The sequence below is a fragment of the Notamacropus eugenii genome, chromosome 3, assembly GCF_028372415.1.
Source record: "Notamacropus eugenii isolate mMacEug1 chromosome 3, mMacEug1.pri_v2, whole genome shotgun sequence".
NCBI lineage: Eukaryota > Metazoa > Chordata > Mammalia > Diprotodontia > Macropodidae > Notamacropus > Notamacropus eugenii.
This window is the reverse complement of record NC_092874.1, coordinates 215,827,668-215,848,545: the sequence shown is the minus strand read 5'-3', so window position 1 is coordinate 215,848,545 and position 20,878 is coordinate 215,827,668. Positions and strand designations below refer to the sequence as shown.

At 35.6% G+C, this 20,878-nt stretch overlaps 1 protein-coding gene across 9 annotated transcripts in view; it reads right to left on the bottom strand.

Moving 5' to 3' along the window:
- Nucleotides 1–20,878, bottom strand: part of CAPRIN2 (caprin family member 2) — an 81,149-nt gene that overhangs the window by 7,077 nt on the left and 53,194 nt on the right. For 5 of the 9 annotated variants that reach the window (XM_072654403.1, XM_072654405.1, XM_072654406.1 and 2 more), the window contains 2 exons: nucleotides 19,503–19,569; nucleotides 17,415–18,360 (listed from right to left, as the gene is read on the bottom strand). In XM_072654403.1, the coding sequence (XP_072510504.1) occupies nucleotides 17,792–18,360; nucleotides 19,503–19,569 (636 nt within the window). In that variant the 3' untranslated portion in view covers nucleotides 17,415–17,791. Of the gene's footprint in view, nucleotides 1–2,164; nucleotides 2,364–3,431; nucleotides 3,532–17,414; nucleotides 18,361–19,502; nucleotides 19,570–20,878 lie in introns of those variants that run through there. The other 4 variants (XM_072654404.1, XM_072654409.1, XR_011977117.1 and 1 more) reach the window with 3 other exon arrangements.

The window sequence follows — 20,878 nt, the reverse complement described above, 5'->3', positions numbered from 1 at the left end:
ATTTATGCATTCACATTAAACATATTTTCACAATAGTCATGATGTAAGAAAGAGTTTGAATTAATAGGAGGAATCACAAGAAAAAAGAAACAAAACAAACCAACAAAAGAAAAGGAAAACAAATAGTATGCTTCCATCTGCATTCAAACTCCAAAGTTCTTTCTCTGGATGTGAATAGCATTTTCTATCATGAGTCCTTTGTAGTTGTCTTTAGATCCTTGCATTGCTGAGAAGAGCTAAGTCTATCATTAGACCTGCTCTTTAGGAAGATCAGTTTGATAGCTAAGTGGAAAATGGACTGGAATGGAGTGAACTTAGGCAGGTAGGTTAACCAGTAATCCAGGAGTGAGGTGATAAAGGACTATATCAGGGTGATAGCAGTATCAGAAGAGAGAAGATGTAAGAGAGATGTTGCAAAGGAAGAACAGCAGGTTGGCAAATATAATGGTTATAGGGGGTAAGAGAGAATGAAGAGCTAAACTTTTTCTAATCTAGTTTTATACTCCCCTTTTCTTTGCTTTATGAAATGGATGATACTATTTATGATCTTCCATCATCCTTCTCCATAAGATTTCACAAATGAAATTTGTTCTACATTTGGTGGGCATCTTCTCCACTTGGCAAGTAAATCAAGTGTTTGCTAACTAAGGAGCTTTTAAGGCTTGTTATGTCTCCTTGTTATGCCAGTTAATTTATATCAATTAAATTTCTCTATAAAATTATTAAAAGCAGTGTTAAAAACTAACATCTATGTAGTACTTTTAAAGTTGCACAGTGCTTTATTTCATGTTATGGCAGCAAAATAGTTCTTAAAACAGAATTCTTAACATCAGAAAAGGGAATTTATTATTAATTAGTTTTTAACATTTAAACATTTAACATTAGTTTTAAATTTTATGGAAAACTCTCATGGGGCAGATGATCACATGGTGGTCAGAAGAAGCAATACAAGGACACTCTCAAGAAGTTTGAATTTGACTGTGCAACATGCGAGACACTGGCACAGGACCACTCAGCATGGTGCACCCACATCAGAATGGGTGCTGTGCTCTATGAGCAAAGCAGAATTGAGACAGTACAAAGTAAAAGTAGGATGTGCAAATTTGGAGTATCCACCCCAAATATTCACAAGGATTACCTATGCCCAACCTGTGGTAGAGCATTCCGAGCTCATATTGGTCTGATCAGCCACTGCTGGACACACTGAAACTTCACTTTATCGTGGTGATGTCATTTTGGTCCTCTTCACAAACAAAGGACAACAACCAGTTTTTAACACTTTTGTTTTCTGAGGGTAAAGGGCTTTTGTAGGACTCATATATATGTAATGTATCAAGGATAAGGAGTTGTATGTCAAGCTTATCCCACCACCTTATTATGGACTTTCACTCCCAACCCAGAATAATACCTAAGATGTGGTCGTTGTCGTTCAGTCAAGTCTAACTTTTCATGACCCCATAGACGATACTGTTCATGGAGTTTTCTTGACAAAAGAAAACTTTGCCATTTTATTCTCCAGAGGACTAAGGCAAACGGAGGTTCAGTGACTTGCCCAGGCTCAAACATCTGCAGTCAAATTTGAACTCAGGCTGATTCCAGCTAACACATTGTGACCACTTAATAAATGTTTATTGAATTGAGTTGTTAGGCCATTTTGTGAAGTTTTTTTTATCAGTATTAGACTTCAAAAAGTAATAAGATGGGCCCTTCAAAAGATATTCACTTATACAATATGAAAATTGAAGAACCATAGTACTCATAAATACCTCAGCAATGCTTCAATGTACTTCCACAATTTCTCAGAAGTCAGAGTAGCTAAAATTCCTGCTTCTTTCTTCTACAATTAATGATGCTTAATCCCACCAGATCCCTTCAAAAATATCCTAAGTATAAACACTGGCAAATTATGCCCCTTGACCCTATTTTACTCTAAGATAAGAAAAGATCAGGTTCATCTGAATTCAAGGAATTGCTGAAGGGAGAAATTTGAAGTCTGGATTCCAGTTAACTTGCACTGATTACTTCTACCCCTGTCTTTTAGTCAACAAATTTGGAAATTTATTAGTTAATGAAAATTTCAAAGGGTGAAACCAGATGTTTAAAGTCAAATGCTTTCATAACATCTGCTGAAAAATAGCTTTAAAGAAAGATTAGAATAGCATTTATTATTACTTAATATTATTTATTAAATAGAAAACCATTCATTAAGTACTGTGAAAAACACTCAGTTAATAGGAAGAGAGCCTGGTAAGGACTAGGCAATGTGAGTTAGAGTGTAGGAAGCAAAGATCCACAGCTACCCAAGGCTTGCTCTTGCAGATACTGAATAAAGTTGAACCATGTGTTCTCCTGCTTCCACTTCTCTAACAGATCATAGAATAGAAACAGTCATTATGGAATAGAAATTTAAGAAACACAATAACCTCAATAAGGGCCAGAGCCTGAAGTAAAGTCAACCAGAAGAAGCATCTTGGCCTAACACATATTTCCTTCTCTGAGTAAACTCTGAACATACCCCTTCCTATGTCAACAAGGCCAGATGGGGCTGACTTAAGAGCATTTTTTTTTCTGTTTATGGCCATTAAGGATGAGATCTTTAACCCAAGACCCTATCTTGAATAATGCAACTTTTTTGTATCTTAATATTTTATAGACACATACTATATTATGGCATGTTAATGGCAAAGAAAACACAGATATCCTGGATAGTCATTTCAACTGACACTTTGTCAACTCTCTTATCTTACTGTATTTACCACCTATTCAGTTAAGAAAATTCCTTTCTCATGATATGGTTAAACATATATGGAGATCATAAATTTGAGTGACATAGAGACCTTGAGTTGGGATTGTTCTAAAACATACTTAAGGCTGGTCATTCTTTTATCAGACAGTCAGAATTCACATTCTGGTTCCTCGTATGTACAGGTTGGCTAGCTTTGGCTAGCTTTAAGGGAATAAACAATATGAATTTATGTATCACCTAGTCTGTTTGCCTACTTTAACCAAACTTTCATGTGGACAAGAGTTTTGAAATGAGATGTCATGTCTCCCTGAGTTATCAAAATTAAATTCCTTGCGCTGCAGTATAACAAACTTAATATGTCTGGTCTTGACAACCTTAGAAGACACTGTAGTATAGTGATTAGAAGGCTAACTTTGGAGTGAGAAAGACTTAGTGTCAAGTTTTGCCTGCCATACTGTATGACTGACCATGAGTAAGTCACTTATCGCTCCCAAGCAGCTCTCTAAGATAAGATGTAGTGATTGGGATGAAATTACAGATATGTACCTGTATTCTTCTTCCCCCCTGCCAAAAAAATAACAATAACCTGTAGCACATATATTTTTCATTCTTAGTAGTAATGGGGATAGATTTGTTATGGGGAAATAGCCAAAAAATTCTGATATTAACCCTCTGTCCTGCTTACCTGTGTTTTTCTTCTGTTCTCTTCTGTGCATTTTAAAAAGTGTTTTAATGGCCCTATTATTGGGCCTCACTTTTGCTATTCCTCTTCCATTCAAATTCACCTTCCAATTAACAAAACAAGAGAAATTTTAAAAAACAAACCTTGTAATTTATATACATAGTCAAACTAAACATCCATATAAGTATGCCTCTTTCTGTACCTTAAGTGTGCATTTTTGTCATGCTTCCTCTTAGTTCATGAGGGGACATGAATGATCATGGCATTGATCAGTTCTCAAGTTTGTTTCAGTTGTTTTTTTCCCCACAGTGTTATTGTCATAAAAATGGTGATCCTAGTTTCACTCATTTCATCTGCTTCAGTTCTTACTACATAGGCTTCTCCGAAATCATCTCATATTCTCTGATAGCACAATAATATTCCATTCCATTCATATCACACAAATTGTTCAATAATTCCTCTCTTGATAGGAACCCTCTTAGATATCAGTCTTTTTCTTTTTTTCCCTTTTAATTCCACTTTAAGGATCAGAGAATTTATTTTCCTTTTGACTACTCTCTCCCCAGTATTATACTCCCTCCCTTATCCCCACTTATTTCCCTATTGAGTTTGATATATCTCTATATCAAAAAGCTGTGCATGTGTTCAACCTTCCTTTCTTCTTTTCAGGTAAGAGTAAGGTTAGTGGGTGTATCTCACTCAAAGTAAGAATACTATAAGACATTAGCCTGAAAGGGCCAGGGTCTTACATTGCATCTTGGGCCATCTCCAGTCGTCCTGATGAATATCGGGCCACTGGATCCAGAAGGCTCAGGGAGAAGAAAGTGAGGCTAGTGACCTTGCCCAGCCCTCCCTCACTGAAATCAAAGTCAGCTGCAAGTCATGTCATCATTTTGATGTCTTGGTCCTCTTAGAGAACAAAGGACAAACACAACAATAACCTTATCCTTCAACCCTTTCCTCCATGCTTATATACTCTTCTCATGAGCCACAGTAATGATATTCCATCCTCCTTTCCTTCCTTACAACACAAGAATATTCTCTTTTTTCCCCTCTCTTCTTTTTCCCCTCTTAAAACCCTCAGAACAGATCCAATTCATTCCCGGGTCATCTGATTTTCTAATTTAACTCCCTCAGTATCCTTGAAAGACATTAAAGTTCTGAAGAGATACTTGTTTCTTATCTCTTTATTAGAATGTTAGCACTTTGTCATTACAAAGTCCCTTCCAAACTGCTCAGATTAATTTACCATTTAAGATTTTTCTCAACTGTGGCATTTGAATTTTGAAGTTCTCCTCAGCTCAGGTCTTTTTATCAAAAATATGTGAAAATCCTCTATTACATTAAAGATCTATTTTCCCCCTGTAGGATTATATTAATTCTTGCAAAATAAGTTATTCTTGATATAAGCCTATACGCTTTTTTGGAATATTATATTACAAGAGTTCTCATTTATAGAAGAAGCTTCCAGGTCTTCCACGATCCATGATTTCCTGGTACTTGAACTGCTTCTTTCTAGATAGGTGAATTTTTAATTTGGTATGGGAGTTCTGGATTTGGAGTATAACATTTCTGCTCATTTTTCTTTTGGTATTCCTTTCAGAAGTGTTCTGATATTTCTTGTTGTCTCACAGGTTCATTTATTTCTCTTTGGTCTATTTTAGTTTTTATGGAATCCATTCCTTGAATAAGATTTCTTTCTTTTTTACTACTAAAATATGAGGACAAAGAAAGTTTTTAGATGAGATTTGTACAGTTTGGGATAGAAAATGAACTGTGGTATAAACACGTTTAAATTACTTTGTAAAAGTAGGAGGGTGATACCTCATTTGTATGAGAACTGTTTGTTTGAAAGGGAAGAGAAATAACTTTTATTGAAAATTGGCAATATATGTGTATGAAAAACAGCTTCAATGACAGGCTGATGGGGGAGACATTTGAGAACTTATGGTTGTAGAGTGTTATAGTCTCTCAGTTCATTGGTATATGACTATTTTAAAACATAAAAGGGTAAAACTCACAAAATGAAAACTAATATAACAATTTGGAGGCTGAGGGATGATTAAGAACTGTTGGTTTCATGAATGAAATTCAGTGGCTTGTCTGATAAATGAAAGGTGATTCACTGAGTATCAAGAGACTGATTTAAGCAACTGAAATAGGCTAGAAAAGTAGGAGACTGAGCCTGACAAAGTGGTCAAGAACAGGTAAATGAGAAAGGTGGAAAGGAGTCAAAAAGCAGTTTTGTGAGAGTTGTTGGACAAGATTTCAGTTGCTAATTCTTGATTGACTTAGACTTCCATATATGATACTGCCTTTCAGCACCTCCTAGAATTTTAAGAGAAATGCACGGCAGTCACAGAGAGACAGGTGTCACAGAGAGTGGGGCCCTTTGGAAAATATTTTCTCCTCTTTCTCCCCAAACACCACATCACCACCTAGACCTGGGAAACAAAAGTGGACAGGATTCAGTCCTTTAGAGCTTCTAAAACTTTGCTAAGTTATAACTGTGAAATTGCAATGAAATAACCTTAACTAAGAGGGAGTTTGGGAGGTGAAAGGGTTAGGACCTACAAAGATAACTGGGATAAGAAGTATAGGGGAAAGTCAGGGACCCAGATGTTCATGGAAGGACTCCACTTTTACCAGTGAAAGCAATTAAGAAATCTGAGATCTACCCAATGGATAATGAAACAGGGACTTCCTGGGTTTGTGTCACTTCTTAGGTTGGTTATTAATTTCATAATTAGGCAGAAAAGGGAAGAGAAATACAGGACAATAGCTAGCAGAGATTATAAGATCAAATAAAAATTTTTAAGGATGGAGAGACATGGGTATTTATAAGCAGAAGGAAAAGAGTTGATAGGGAAAAATGTAAGATGAGAAAGAGAGGAAGATAGTGTGGGCAATCTGATGGAGAAGAAAGGATGGAATGGGATTACCTGTGCACATAAAGAATTTTGACTCAGCAAGGGAAAATACCACTTTTTGTTAGACAGGTCTGAAAGAGGATATAATTGGTAAAATACCTGAGTGATATGTGGCGAGAAGGGGAGAATAGGAAGCTCTTGGTAAATGACCTCAAGATTTTTCAGTGAATCATGAAGCAAGGTCTTCAGCTGAGACAGATTGGGGAGAAGGTACCACAGGGGGCTTGGGGAGGAATGAAAAAGTTTGGGATAGTCATTGTAGTAAGCAGGAGAGTGAACTGATTAGGAAGGTATAAAAGGGTTGTCTTAATGCAGTGTGAGACTATGTAATATAAATTTGTAGTGCACCCAGTCATCATGATTTCGTGCTTTTCTTAAGTTCTGTTCAGCTGCACATGAATAGGAGCAAAGGCAGAGGATGATTCTTCAGCAAGTAAACAAGATAGTTGGACCTGTGTAGAAGATGGATTGGATAAGGAAAACACTTGAGGCAAAAAGACAAATTGAGACACTATTGCAGTAGCTCACGTAAATATTAATAGGAGTCTAGTCAAGGTTGTTAGTAGAAAGAAATGGATGGAAAAGCTGTGACTAGCATGGGCTGCCTGTGAGTGTGCCTGAGGTGGCACCATTATTGAGAGGTGCCAGTTACCCTGAAGAATGCCCACCACTCAACTGACTCCTCTCCCTCACTTTACTCTGGATGGCCCTCCCCACTTCCATACCTCCCATGGTCTAAGAGCTATCTTCTGAAACTTGTTACAGAACCTGGTCTGTAGATGCTGGGTCAACTTGTTGAGATGAATCAGCAGAGTGGAGTCAGAGCCTTTTTACTCATTGTAACATGGGGGAGAGGCATCTAGTGGCAGTGAGGTGGAGATTACATTACATTACACTGTACATTAAAATCTGGCCACAGACCCTGGGCAAGTCACTTAACCATTTCTCTCCATTTCTCATCTGTAAAATGGGCTGGAGAAGCAAATGGCAAATCACTCCAGTATCTTTGCCAAGAAAACCCCAAATGGGAACCCAAAGAGTTGGACACGACTAAAACAACTGAAAAACAACAGATGTGGAGGAGTGGTAGAGTACTGCTCCAGTGACTTGCCCTCTGCTGGGGTTTCTTCAGAGAATCCAGAGTCAATTCCAGGTTATGGTAAGGGAAAGGATGATACACTCTTCACTAATGGAGGTGGTACTTTCACTTCTTGACTTTCACTAAAACTATTCTTTATTTTAGATAACAAAATTTTGCTCTCATTAAAATTAGCATGTTATTATAAAGATGTCTTATTTTGCAATCAAGGTAATCTTCAATTCTTGAGGCCTATAAAAAAATACAAGCTTTGGCAGGTCGTACCAGGTTGGAATATCTTCTAGTATGGCCTAGCAAAAGTACATCTTCTGAGAACAAGCCTAAATTCAGAAAAGTTCTTATCTGCTATGGTGTGACAGGAATAACTAAGATTCAAGGTTTCACTGGTTTGAGAAAACTAGATTTTAAAATATCAAAGCATGCTACAAAAAATCCTTCAAAAGAAATTAACCACCTACCATTCCAGCTGCAGTATATGCTTCATTTAAAATTTGTTTTAAGCTTATGTTGCAGGACCTGGGTACTCAATGTGTAACCATGAGCAAGTCATTGAGCCTCTATGTATTTTAAACAACTCATAATGTATTAAGCCTTGTGGATTTGCATTGGTAGGGAGAGTTTCTGCATGAGGAGTTCTCACCACTGATGAAATCACAGGTTCCAGGAGAATATAATAGTAATAGTAACATTAAATAAAAAATTAAAATTCAGAAGGGAAATACAGGCATAAGAAATATTCTTATATACCCTAACCCAGTGAATTTTATCTTATTACATCTAAACTATGTAAAAGGATACTTAGAAACTAAGTCAGGTGATAACAAAACAGAAGGACATATTGTTAAGACTAAACGATGAAGTCTACACCAATAATGATGGAAAGATTAAACATACAGGACTCATGATAATACTTATTGGAAAAGACCCTGATGTTGGGAAAGACTGAAGGCAAAAGGAAAATGGAATGCAGAGGATGAGATGGAAACAGCAAACACAAACTTGGACAGACTTCAAGAGACAGTAGGGAATAGAAGGGCCTGTGGTTCATAAGGTCAAAAAGAGCAAAACACGACTGAACAAATAACAAAAACAGGGCCTTACATCTAGTAAGTGATTAATGAGTGTTTACTGAATATTTTATAAAAAAGAAAAATCCAGAGAACAATGCCAAGAAAGATCATAAGCAATTATGTTGAAGTTTAATGGAAAAATGATATAGGGGCAACAAATTATAATGTTATGTAGCACTACTATGTGCCAGATGTCATACAAAGCACTTTACAATTATAATCTCATCTGAACCTAACTACAACCTGAGATGTAGGTGCTATTAATACCCCCATTTTATTGATGAAAAAAACAGATAAAACAGGGGTTAAATGACTTGACCAGGGCCACAACTAATAAGTGTCCAAGTCCAGATTTGAACTCAAGTGTTCCTGAGTGTAAGCTCAGGGCTCTATCCACTGTACCACCCAGTTGGCCATTGTAAGCTACAGGAAAAGGAAATACATATCATTCCAATGTTAGACAAAGTCAAAGGGCAGGTGAACACAGCATTTCATGTCACAGAATTTCACATTTTACCAGCTTTGTTTATTCAGTGAAGTCTCGTGTAAGTTAGATAGCCCAAGGAGATAAATTATAGTCAACCTGCAAGTACTTAACAATTCAATATCATTAGAATATTATATCACAACTAAATAAAAATTACAAGCACAAGAATTTTTATACAAGGACTTGTAGTGCATGAAGTTAGATTCCAAGATTTAGAAGAACCTCACATAACCAATTCAATTCACTCTCACAAGGCAACTTCAAGGAGTTGTTGTCATTACAAAGGCCAGGTCGCTAGTAATTTCAGGACATCACTGCCTTTATGGCACATTTTCTTACCCGGGATAATTAGCTTCTTTCAGAGAAAAGTGACCTTGATAATTTATTCCATAAAGCTTAGTCATGAAGCCCCTATTTTACATCACAAAAAAGTATCTAAGTTTTAAAAGCATATATTGTGATTTAAAATGCCAACAATTTAGTAACAAATGTCTAAGAGCCACAAAGGAAATCAAATTACATGTCGCTGTGAACTTCACTCTCCTAATCTATTTTCCTCAGGTGAAATAATTGTGATTCTTCCCTCTTAGGACACTCCAATCATTTTTGTTTTGATTTCTTCTGAACTGTCTTTAAGTACTCAGCGTTCTACATTCAATATATTGTTTTATTTCTTCATGACTCTTCAATGACATACAGCCTTAAACAGCAATGTGGTAAAGGTGGGTTTTACCAATTCATGCAATGCCACCACAAGGACCAGCAAATTTGCTGTCTATCCAGTTAGTCACAATGCACCTTTCATTAGCCTTCTGCTACTTCATCCCCAGCAAAGATATCTTAGAGTCAACTTTAATGGTTCCCTCTAGACTAGAAGAATTTTCTAAACAAGAGGTCATGTCCTCCATAAGAATGGCAAAGATTACTAGATATTTTTGAGCACAATTCAAATGTGCTCATCAAAAATCTTTCACTGTGCAAGGCACTGTGCTGAGAGCGGGCATATGAAAGAAAAGTCAAACAGTCCCTACCCTGAAGGAATTCACATTTTAATGGGGAAAACACAAATTACGTACATAAAAGATACTCACTGGGTAGATAGGAGGTAATCTTTCAGGGGAAGGCACTAGCAGCTGGGGAGTGAGTGTGTGGATCCAGAAAAGTCGCCTACAGAATTTGTCATTTAACTGGAGTTCTGAAGGAAGACAGGTGAGGAGGAAAAAACATTTGTGCATGGGAAGACAGTCAGTGAAAAGGCAAGTGTTGTGTGTTCAAGGAACAGCTAGAAGGCACGTTTTGCTTGATTGTAAAGTATACTGAAGTGAGTAGTCTAAGACTTTAAAGATAGGAAGAGGCAAGGTTGTGAACTATTTTAAATATCAAATAGAGGACTTTATACTTAATCTTGAAGGTATTAGGGTTCAATGAATTTCACGAGGGAGGTGTTAATATGGTCAGACTTGCACTTAAGGAAAATCAAACTGGCAGCTGAGTGGAGAATTAATTGGAGTGAGAAAAGACCAGATACAAGGAGACCAACCAGAAGTCTCCTGCAATAGTTCAAATGAGAGTTGATAAGGGCCTGAACTACAGTGATGGCCAAGTGAAGAAAAGGAGACATAAGAGAAGGTAAAACTGACAAGACTTGATGATTGGAGATTTTAGGGAGAGAGTGAGGGGTCTAGGATGACATCTAAGTAGTGAGCCTTGGAGAACTTGTCCTCAATAGTAGAAGGGAAGGTGGAAGGAGGAGAGGGTTTTTAAAGAGAAAGATGAAGTCTGTTTTGGGATATAGTGAGATAACAAGCAGACATCCAAGAAGTGTGTGTGAATGGAGCTCAGGTCAGAGATTAAGGTTGGATATGTAGATTTGGGAATTATTTGCATAGAGATCATTGAAACCATAAGAACTAATTGGATCACTCAAATTAAATAGTAGAATGGAAAAAGAAGAAAACTCAGGACATAGACTTGAGTATACCCAGATGATATGGATGAAGATATAGCAAAGGAGAATGAGAAGTGGTCATGAAGGTAAAAGTTGTAGGACAACTAAGAAAGTACAGAGTCATGAAAATCTAAAGAAGAAAGAATATCTTGGAGAGGGTGATGTCAAATACTGCAGAGAATACAAGAAAGAGGTTTGAGAAAAGGTTATCTGATTTAACAAATAAAAAATGATAGGCAAATATCTATTTTTTTCCTAATGAAAACAAATTTCAAGTCAAAGACGATAAAAACAAGACAAACGTAGTAAATTAGCTCCAGCGGTGACTATACTTAATATGATATAGTTACCCATAGTTAGTAAGTCAGTATGTTTCAAAACTACAAGGATACAATCAAAATCCACAAAGAAAAATGTGAATTGATTTTAGGTCCAAAAAGCACTTCCTGGAAGACCCCAAAAGAATTTTAAAAAATAAAACGAGAGAGAGGGGAAAAATTGGGGGAAAAAATGAGAATGAGGCAAGACAATCATACAAAAAGAGAGTCCACAGCTTGGTAAAGAAGGTACAAAAAAATTGCAGAAAATAACACCTTAAGAAACAGAATAGACCAAATGGTATTAAAAAAAAAAAAAAGATACAAAAATCCACTGAAGAGAACTCCTTAAAAAGCAGACTTGGCCAAATGAAAAGAGATGTATAAAAATTCATTGAAGAACTCCTTTAAGAAGTAGAACTGGCCACATAGAAAAGGAGGTAGAAAAGCTCGCTGAAGAAAATAATTCCTTAAAAATTAGAAGTGAGGCAGAGAACCTAATGACTCCATTAGACATTAAGAAATAATACAACAAAATCAAAAGAATGAAAAATTAGGAATATGAAATATCTCATCAGAAAAATAATTAGCCTGGAAAACAACAGACTGAGGAGAGATAATTTTAAAATTATTGGAAAAACCTGAAAGCCATGATAACAACAACAAAAAAAAGCCTAGACTTAAGGTAAAACAGAAATTGACTCACAGGAATGTTATAGCCAAATTGTAGAACTCCCAGGTCAATGAAAAAATACTGATAGAAAGAAACAATTCAAAAATTATGAAGTCACAATCAGGATAAAGATTTAGCAGCTTTCATATTAAAGGATCAGAGGGCTTGGAATATGATATTCTGTAGGGAAAAAAAGCTAAGATTACAACCAAGAATCACTTACCCAGCAAAACTGAGTATAATCCTTCAGAGGGGAAAATGGATATTTAATGAGACAGAAGACTTTCAAGCATTCCTGATGAAAAGACCAGACATGAATAGCAAATTTGATTTTCAAATACAGGACTCAAGAGAAGTATAAAAAGGTAAACAGGAAACATAAAGGATTCAATAATGTTAAACCATTTACATTCCTATATGGGAAGATGACACTTGTAACTCCTAAAAACTTTATCATTACTAGGACAGTTTGAAGAAGTACTCATAGACACAGGACATGGGTATCAGCTGAATGTAATGGGATAATACCTAAAAAAATAAAATTAAGGGGTGAAAAAGAGGAATGCACTGGGAGAAGGGGGAAAGGAGAGGGAGAGTGGGGTAAATTATCTAAGTATAAGGGAAGCATTGTTGGTTGAGTTGTGAACTGATTCAACAATTCTGGAGGGCAATTTGGAATTATGCCCAAAGGGCTTTAAAACCATCCTTTGACCCAGCAGCACCACTACTAGGTTTATATTCCAAAAACATTTTTTAAAAAAAGGAAAAGGACATATATGCACAAAAATATTTATAGCAATTCTTTTTGTGATGGCAAAAAATTGGAAATAGGTGGATGCCCATCAATTGAGGAATAGGTAAACAAGATGTGGTATATGATTGTGATGTAATACTATTGTGCTATTAACAAATGATGAGCTGGATGCTCTCAGAAAAACCTGGAGAGACTCAGATGAACTGATGGAAAGTGAAATGAGCAGAACCAGAGGAGCATTGTACACAGTAACAGCAATTCTGAAGGACTTATAAAAAATGTTACTTGCAAAGAAAGTTCTAATGGAGTATGAGTGCAAATCAAAGGATACTTTTTAAAAACTTTATCTCCTGAGGGTTTTTTTGGTCTGTGTTTTCTTTCACAATATGATTTAAATGGAAATATATTTTGCCTAACTGCACATGTATAATTTATATCAAATTACTCACCTTCTTAAGAGGGGAGAGAAGGGAAGGAGGAATAAGATTTGGAACTCAAAAAAAGCATGTTAAAACTGTTTTTACATGTAACAAAAAAATAAAATATTAAATTTTTAAAAGAAGTATGTATACTAAGTAAAACAATTATGGCCTGCAAATGTAATACTATGATGTAACATCTTTCAAATCATTTCTTTCAGCAATGTCAGTCCCCCACCCCCCACCCCAAAAAACCAATCCTGTAATTTTAAAAACTGAAATAACTGTTCTCAGCTGTAATTTTCAAGTCAAATTCTAATTGTCTTTAATTAAAAAAAAAAACTTTGTGAGAAATACATAACTAGTTTCAGCTGAAATTATTAACAAGCAACAACTAGTTTAAATAGTGGAAGTATAGCAATCCCAAGTATATAAAAGAACAAATTAAAAAAATGCAAACCATCCTATCACTGGGATTCACAAGTACTGGTTGTTGAAAGACCACTGTATTTGCTTTGCTCAAATGCTTTGTCTGAAAACAGCATGACATATCATATTAATATTCCAAAAGTGTAGGTGCAAAATGTTAAGTCAAGAGATTTTCCAGATAAATTTGGGTCCTTTAATAAGCAAAGAACAAATTTCCAAAGTCTCTATCTGTGACATCAAAAGGACTGCTTACACAACTCATATGTCTAAAAGTCTTATTCAAATGGAGTTCTTCAAGTTATTACTAATCAACTTTATGAAACTCCAGTGAAAAGAAAGTCTTTGTAAAATTGGGGTAATACAGGAGTAGAGCATAGGATACTTCTATATTACTGCAAAAGACAAGACCTTTTCCTTACCAAAGGATTCTGAAGGGTGTTTGAGCTAAAGAACTTGCCATTTTTTTTAGTGATTAAGTGGAAGCAAATTCATTTTATGACAAAAATTTCCTCTTCTGGAATGGAATAGGATATTCCAGAAGTCAAAGGAAATAGGACTGAAGCCAAGAATCACCTACCCAGCAAAACTGAGTATAATACTTCCGGGAAAAAAATGGTCTTTCAATGAAATAGAAGACTTTCAAATTTTCCTGATGAAAAGACCAGAACTGGAAAGAAAATTTGACTTTCTAACACAAGAATGAAGAGAACCATGAAAAGGCAAACAGCAAAGAGAAATCATAAGGGACTTACTAAAGTTGAACTGTTTACATTCCTATATGGAAAGACAATATTTATAACTCTTGAAACATTTCAATATCTGGGCACTGGGTGGGAGTACACACACACACACACATGCACACACGCACACATACATAGAGACAGAGTGCACAGAGTGAATTGAAGAGGATGGGATCACATACTAAAAAAAAAAATGAAATCAAGCAGTGAGAGAGAAATATTGGGAGGAGAAAGGGAGAAGTTATATGGGGCAAATCATCTCTCATAAAAGAGACAAGCAAAAGACTTATTAGTGGTGGGATAAAGAGGGGAGGCAAGAGAAAAACATGAGGTCTACTCTCATCACATTCCACTAAAGGAAAGAATATAATGCACACTCATTTTGATAGGAAAACCTATCTCATAATACAGGAGAGTGGGGGACAGGGGCTCAAGCAGGATGGGGGGGAGGATAGAGGGGAGGGCAGGGGGAGGAGAATGCAATACGAGGTCAACACTCATGGGGAGGGAAAGGACCATAAGAAAATAGAAGTAATGGGGGACAGGACAGGATGGAGGGAAATATAGTTAGTCCTATACAACACAACTAGTATGGAAATCATTTGCAAAACTAAACAGATATGGCCTATATTGAACTGCCTGTCTTCCAAGGGGAAGGGGTAGAGAGGGAGGGAGCCAAAGAAGTTGGAACTCAAAGTGTTAGGACCAAATGTAATGTTATTACCACTGGGTAACAAGAAATACAGGTTAAGGGGTCAAGAAAGCTATCCGGCCCTACAGGACAAAAGAGAAGACGGAGACAAGGGCAGGGAGGGAGGCTAGAGGAGAGAGAAGATAGGTCACAGGGGCAATTAGAAAGCTTGGGTCTGGGGGGGGGGAGGGAAAAAAAGGGGGGAAAATTTGTAACCCAAAAATGTGTGAAAATAAATGTTAAAAGTTTAATAAAAAAAAAAGAAAAATAAAAAAATAAAAAAAATAAAAATCTATTAAAAAAAATAAAAATTTCCTCTTCTAACTTGTATTTTGTGGATATTTTTGAAAGTGCTTCCTCTAAATCAATTCAAGGTTCTTATTCATACTATGATCCAGAAAGATAATCTAATTATATGAAAATGTTAAAAACATAGATAACTCTATCCCAAATTTTTAAAATCTTTACCAATTTAAAAAAAACTGCTCTGCAGATTAGATAGAAAATAATGTTTATGATTCATTTGACCAGTCTGCAGAAGCAATTCTCATTTAAATTACCTAGGTATTTTGAAATAAGAATGTTTAGGGAACACATTTTCCATGAACAAGTGATATGTCTAATTTTACTCCTGAAAAAAGACTGTTAAGTGAGTTATCTTGTGATTGTATACTGAAACAAGTGTATGAGCCTGATAATGTTACTTTTTTAAGGGTGAATACTGTGGTTTAAGCAAATAAATTGATACAAATTTTATAACCACTCAGAATCTGTTACATTTTGTTATCTTTATAAAGATAATATCTCTATTAGCGGCTGAGTACTGAGTAGCAAAATTAATGACACATTTTTAAAGTTTTGCAGTAAAAAAGCAAGCCTACTCATTACATTAATATGTGATGAAATTGTTATAAACATGCAAATTATATTTTCCAATAAATCTATTACATCATTTTTTTGTATATTTAAATGTAATAAATTTTAATAAATTGTTGATTTTATTGAAATAAAATGTAGGAGAAATCATGAAGGAAATGACAAAGTTTGGAAATCATTAGCCATATAACTAACACTTAATGAACAGTCTCTTTTGTGTTCTTTTTTCTTTTTTTCTTAAGCAATCAAGAGTCAACAACCTGCCCAGTGTCAAACAGCTACTAAGTGTCTGCAGTCACCTTTGAATTCAGGTCTTCCTGACTCTGGGGCCAGTGTTCTATATCCACTGAACCATCTAGCTGTCCCTCCTTCATTTTCTAAAATTAGTAATTTTCCTTCTCAAATTCAGAAGAAAAAATGGCTAGAAAATACTCAAAGAACAAACCTAAACATATTTAAGACAAAAAAAGGAGTAAATAAATTTAGTCACCTAAGCCCCTGGAGAGTTAGGTATCCCAATTGGAAAAAGTCACCCAATTCCCACTCCCTTCTTTAATTATTCCAAATTACCTATGGAGCTGACTTGAAATCTTCAAAAATGACGAGTTTATAATATAAACAGACTTAAGATCATTTTAAAAAAAGGAATATATTTCGAAATGAAAGTAATGTAAAAACAAAAGAAGATTGAAAAAACAAAAGTAAATAAGAAAATTAAAAACTGAGAAGCCCAAGCAGCATTTACACATTTTTGGTCCATTCTTGAATACAGTTATCAGAGGTATTGATTTGGGGCTCACAGAGTAACAGTAAATGTTTTTTTCCTATAAAAAGGGTGCAGTGGTTTAGAGTTTGATTATTCTCTATTACAGAGAGAAGAGGAAGGAGAGATCTCAAGGCATTGGAAGAGAGTCAGAGATAAGGCAGTCTAGAGATGGGAGTACCTTGTACAAAGAATAACAAAGAAAAGTATAGCTGAATAGCAGATTATGTGGAAGGGATTAAGGTATAAAAAGACTGTAAAGATAGGCAGGAGGCCTGGTTATGAAGTACTTTGAAAGCCAAACACAGAATTTTATATTTTTTTATTAGAGGTAATAGGGATTCTCTTTAGGTTACTGAATAAAGGGGGTGATATAATCAGACCTGTGCTTTAAGAAGACTTTCTACAGAAAGAGTACACACACTTACAGAATCATTACTGGGAGAATTAGTGATCTGACCAATAATATGTAGAGTTTGAAGCTTTGCAAAATCAACAATACTGTGAGGTAGGTTGTACAAATACTGCAAAATAAGAAAACAAGCTCCGAGAGGTTAAGTTACTTATTTGCGGTCCAACAGCTAGTTACTGTCTTAAGCCTTTTAGATTAGTGGGTCCATGTATTTTACATAAGTTAGAAGTAGTGCTCAGTAAAGTTCCATCAAGAAAATGAGAAAAATCAGCTGAAATACCACATTTTACCCCAATACATGCTCCCTGTGGTTATTTAATGGTTGCAGATGGATTATCATGTTAAACCAAGAGTCTATTTTCAATTAAGCAGCAAAACTACAGTGCATATTACTGTTTTATTGAGGCACAACAAGGCATCGTAACTTTACTGAACTTGAGGCAATCAGTGTTGTAAGCTTGGACATTGATACAGTTTTAAAGATTCATGGCAAATAACATACATTCACAGCTTTACTAGCAAGGCTGCATCACAATTTATGAGGTGCTAGATCAATGCTGAGTTAGTAATTCAACTATAGGATTTCACTTAGGGAGGGCAAGGTATGGGAAGATGAAAAGGAAAAAGGAATAGTACCTCCTAACTCCTCCAGAAATAATATTGTTCCTATGGAATCAATCATAAGTGAATGGTCAGTTTCTCCTTTGATCCCCCATCATAAGGAGCTTTATCTAGTATAAATATATAATTGGTTTTCAGTCCTGATAAAGGAGATATCCTGAAAAAGTAGAGTATTTCCAACTGCTTCCATAAATCGCTCCCCTATGCAAACGTAACCATATCTGGTCTCCCTGGAACAGCTGAAGAATTGCGTGATTACTAGCAGTTTCATGGTCTGGCGCACCATCATTAGCATAAGCGGATACTAAAACTTCTTCATTCTTCATTAGATTGACATACAGTGGAACATTCACTGCCAGCTTTAACATGTGAAAGATGAAAACATAAGTGCCATTCACTGGACAATTAAATCTACCAAGCTGAAGGTCAAAAGTTTCTCCCAAGTTGTTCAGAAGAAGATCAAACACAATAGGCTGGTCCAAAGTTCCAGGGGCCAAGTTAGAGGTTCTGGCTGCTGAGAAGGCAACTCTCATTTGCTGGGGAAGAGGATATACATGTACTGGCAAAATGGTGGCTGCTGGACTTGTCACTGGCACATCCACAGGGGTCATGCTACGAGAGTCTCCCTGTCCAGAGTCAACACTGTTGAAGGTTTCATTTTCTCGTTCTGGACTGTTCACCTGAGAAGAATCACTCCACCCTGCTACAGTATTAGGAACATTGAACGTTTTGTAATGAGGCAATTAGTTTTAAATTTATATTTAACATTAGTTGGCTACAGTTACATAAACGTTCTGAACTGAATTCTGCAGTTCTATAAATGAAACATGCAAGTACAGCTATGGTACATGTGGCTAGATTGTGAAGGACATTTATTTCCCTATAGTAAACATTATTCTAGATAGCAATATTTTTATACTGTTGCATTTCTATACATTGGTGTTTCACAGTTATTTAACTCATCATTTAACAATCCTTCAATATGGGAGACAAAACCAATATGAAATCTTAGAACAAAAGCTGAAAGGAACCTTTAGCTAGTCTAGACTTTTCAATTTGCTAATAAGGAAAATGAAGATAAAAAGAGTTAAGTTCCTCATTCATGGTCACACAACTAATAGTGACTATGTTTCCTTCTAGTTCTAAATTCATGATCCTACAATTGCTAACTGAAAGGAAAACAAGACCTACAAATTTGGAATATAAGGTAAATAGCTATTCAGTGCTTAGTGCCAAGTAAAATAATTATTTTCTTATTATGTTAATATTCAATTTTATATGTGGGACTCAAAGATCCTCTTTTTGCTTTCTCATTTAGTCTCTCAACTGACCTTGCCCCCAAATTTACCCCACCCAGACCATCTTATCTAGGTAGAATTCTTATCATAACCCTACCATCGTTCAACTTAAGTAGGTCTGGGTAGAGAATAAGATTCTTTTATGTAGATTGCAGGAAGTGGAGTTGAGATCTGAGAGTCAGTCACATCTCCTAGACCCTCATTACAAAAAGCCTATCCTTTATTATAAGATTACACATCATATTTACATAATATTATAATATAATTATATAATATATTACATTATATATATAATATTCATTATGAATATAATTATAATATTCATTCCCTCATTAAATCGTTAACAGGTCAGAGTTGATTTTCACCCACCAGCAATACCCTCTTTTCCAAAGGTACTTAAGCATTCAGCGACCTCCACTCAGAGTCTTTGGTTACCAAGAGAAACTACTGACCTCAATTTATTATTTACTTGCCTAATTAATAAACTGATTTTAATTACCCAGAAACTCTTGGACTTTTCATCCATCTCAGAGCCACAACAACTCACCTCTTGAACTTGTACGGGAACCACCAGAGAGTCCTCCTCGTTTATAACACTGCTGGAAATTAGTATCCTAAAAGGAACACATCACAATGTTGATCTCAACTCTTATATTAGCTGTCCACCTAAACACAGCAACTTGTCTTACAAGCTGAACAGCTAGTTTAAATTTTTGTCACCCTGTCATATTCATAGAAATGGTTATAACAGTCCCTTGTTAAGTTACTCTGAACCATAACTTTTACCTTTCTGTAGCCAGAGGAAAACTAGTGTCTCAAGAGGTCAAGATTTTGTATCTGTACACACAAACAAATAAATCTACATATGAATATCTATATCTACACACAAATGCATATATATATTACATACATTTTTAAAGCAGGTACTTCAGAAGCAGTCTGCTGTCTCTTTCAATTGATATTTGTAATTAGGTACTGAGTAGTAAGGAATTTTTACTCTTTCAAAAATAAAAACAACATAATCTTCTTAAAAATTTAATTATATGCCGCCTTCAATATGGTGAAGACAGGGGGAAGATTCAAATTTTTAGAAGGTAGAACACAAACTGAACAGACTTCAGGTATGGATTTAGTGATAAGATGGCATTCCAAATGAAAGCAAAAGTGATGAAACATATGGAATGTTACAGAAAGACCTTTAAAGCAGTTTTAAAAGAACTCAAGGACATAAAATTATGTCTTCCATTTATGAAAAGTATGAAATCTGAACAAAACATCATCTGTAAAAGGTCTAGAGCTAGAATCTAAGCTGCAGACACCTTAGAGATCACCTGGTTCAACTCTCTAATTTTATAGGTAAGGGTATGGAGGTCCAAAAAGATTAAAAAGTTTGTTCAAAAATCACACAAGTAAGGGTCTCAGATAAATTCAAGTGATGCACATGGATCAACAATGAGATCCATGCTACAATAAAATGATCAATGGTCAAGAGAAATAATGTTGAAAGATTGCTAGATTTAGAATCAAAGGACCTGGGTTGGGATCTCAGTTCTGCAGCTTACTAGTTGTATGACCTCAGGCAAATGACATACCTTTTTTGGGTGACAGATTAATACTATTAGTTCTGCTATATTCCTAAGCCCATTCTTGTATTCTCCAGGTTTTTAGTGAGAAAGGAAGATGCTGAAATTATCTTAACTTTCTCAACTGACTCCTTCCAATCTTAATACAAAAATATGCTTTGTCTCTCCACCCTAAAAATTTTTCCCTTCAACCTCCAACACCATTTAGATACAAACCCAACTCTCATCCTTCACTACTAAACTTATTTAAAGAGTTATTTTAATTTGCAGTTTGTCAATTATTAGTGATGTTGGGGAATTCTTTATATGGAAATTGACAGCTTGAATTTCTTCCTTTGAA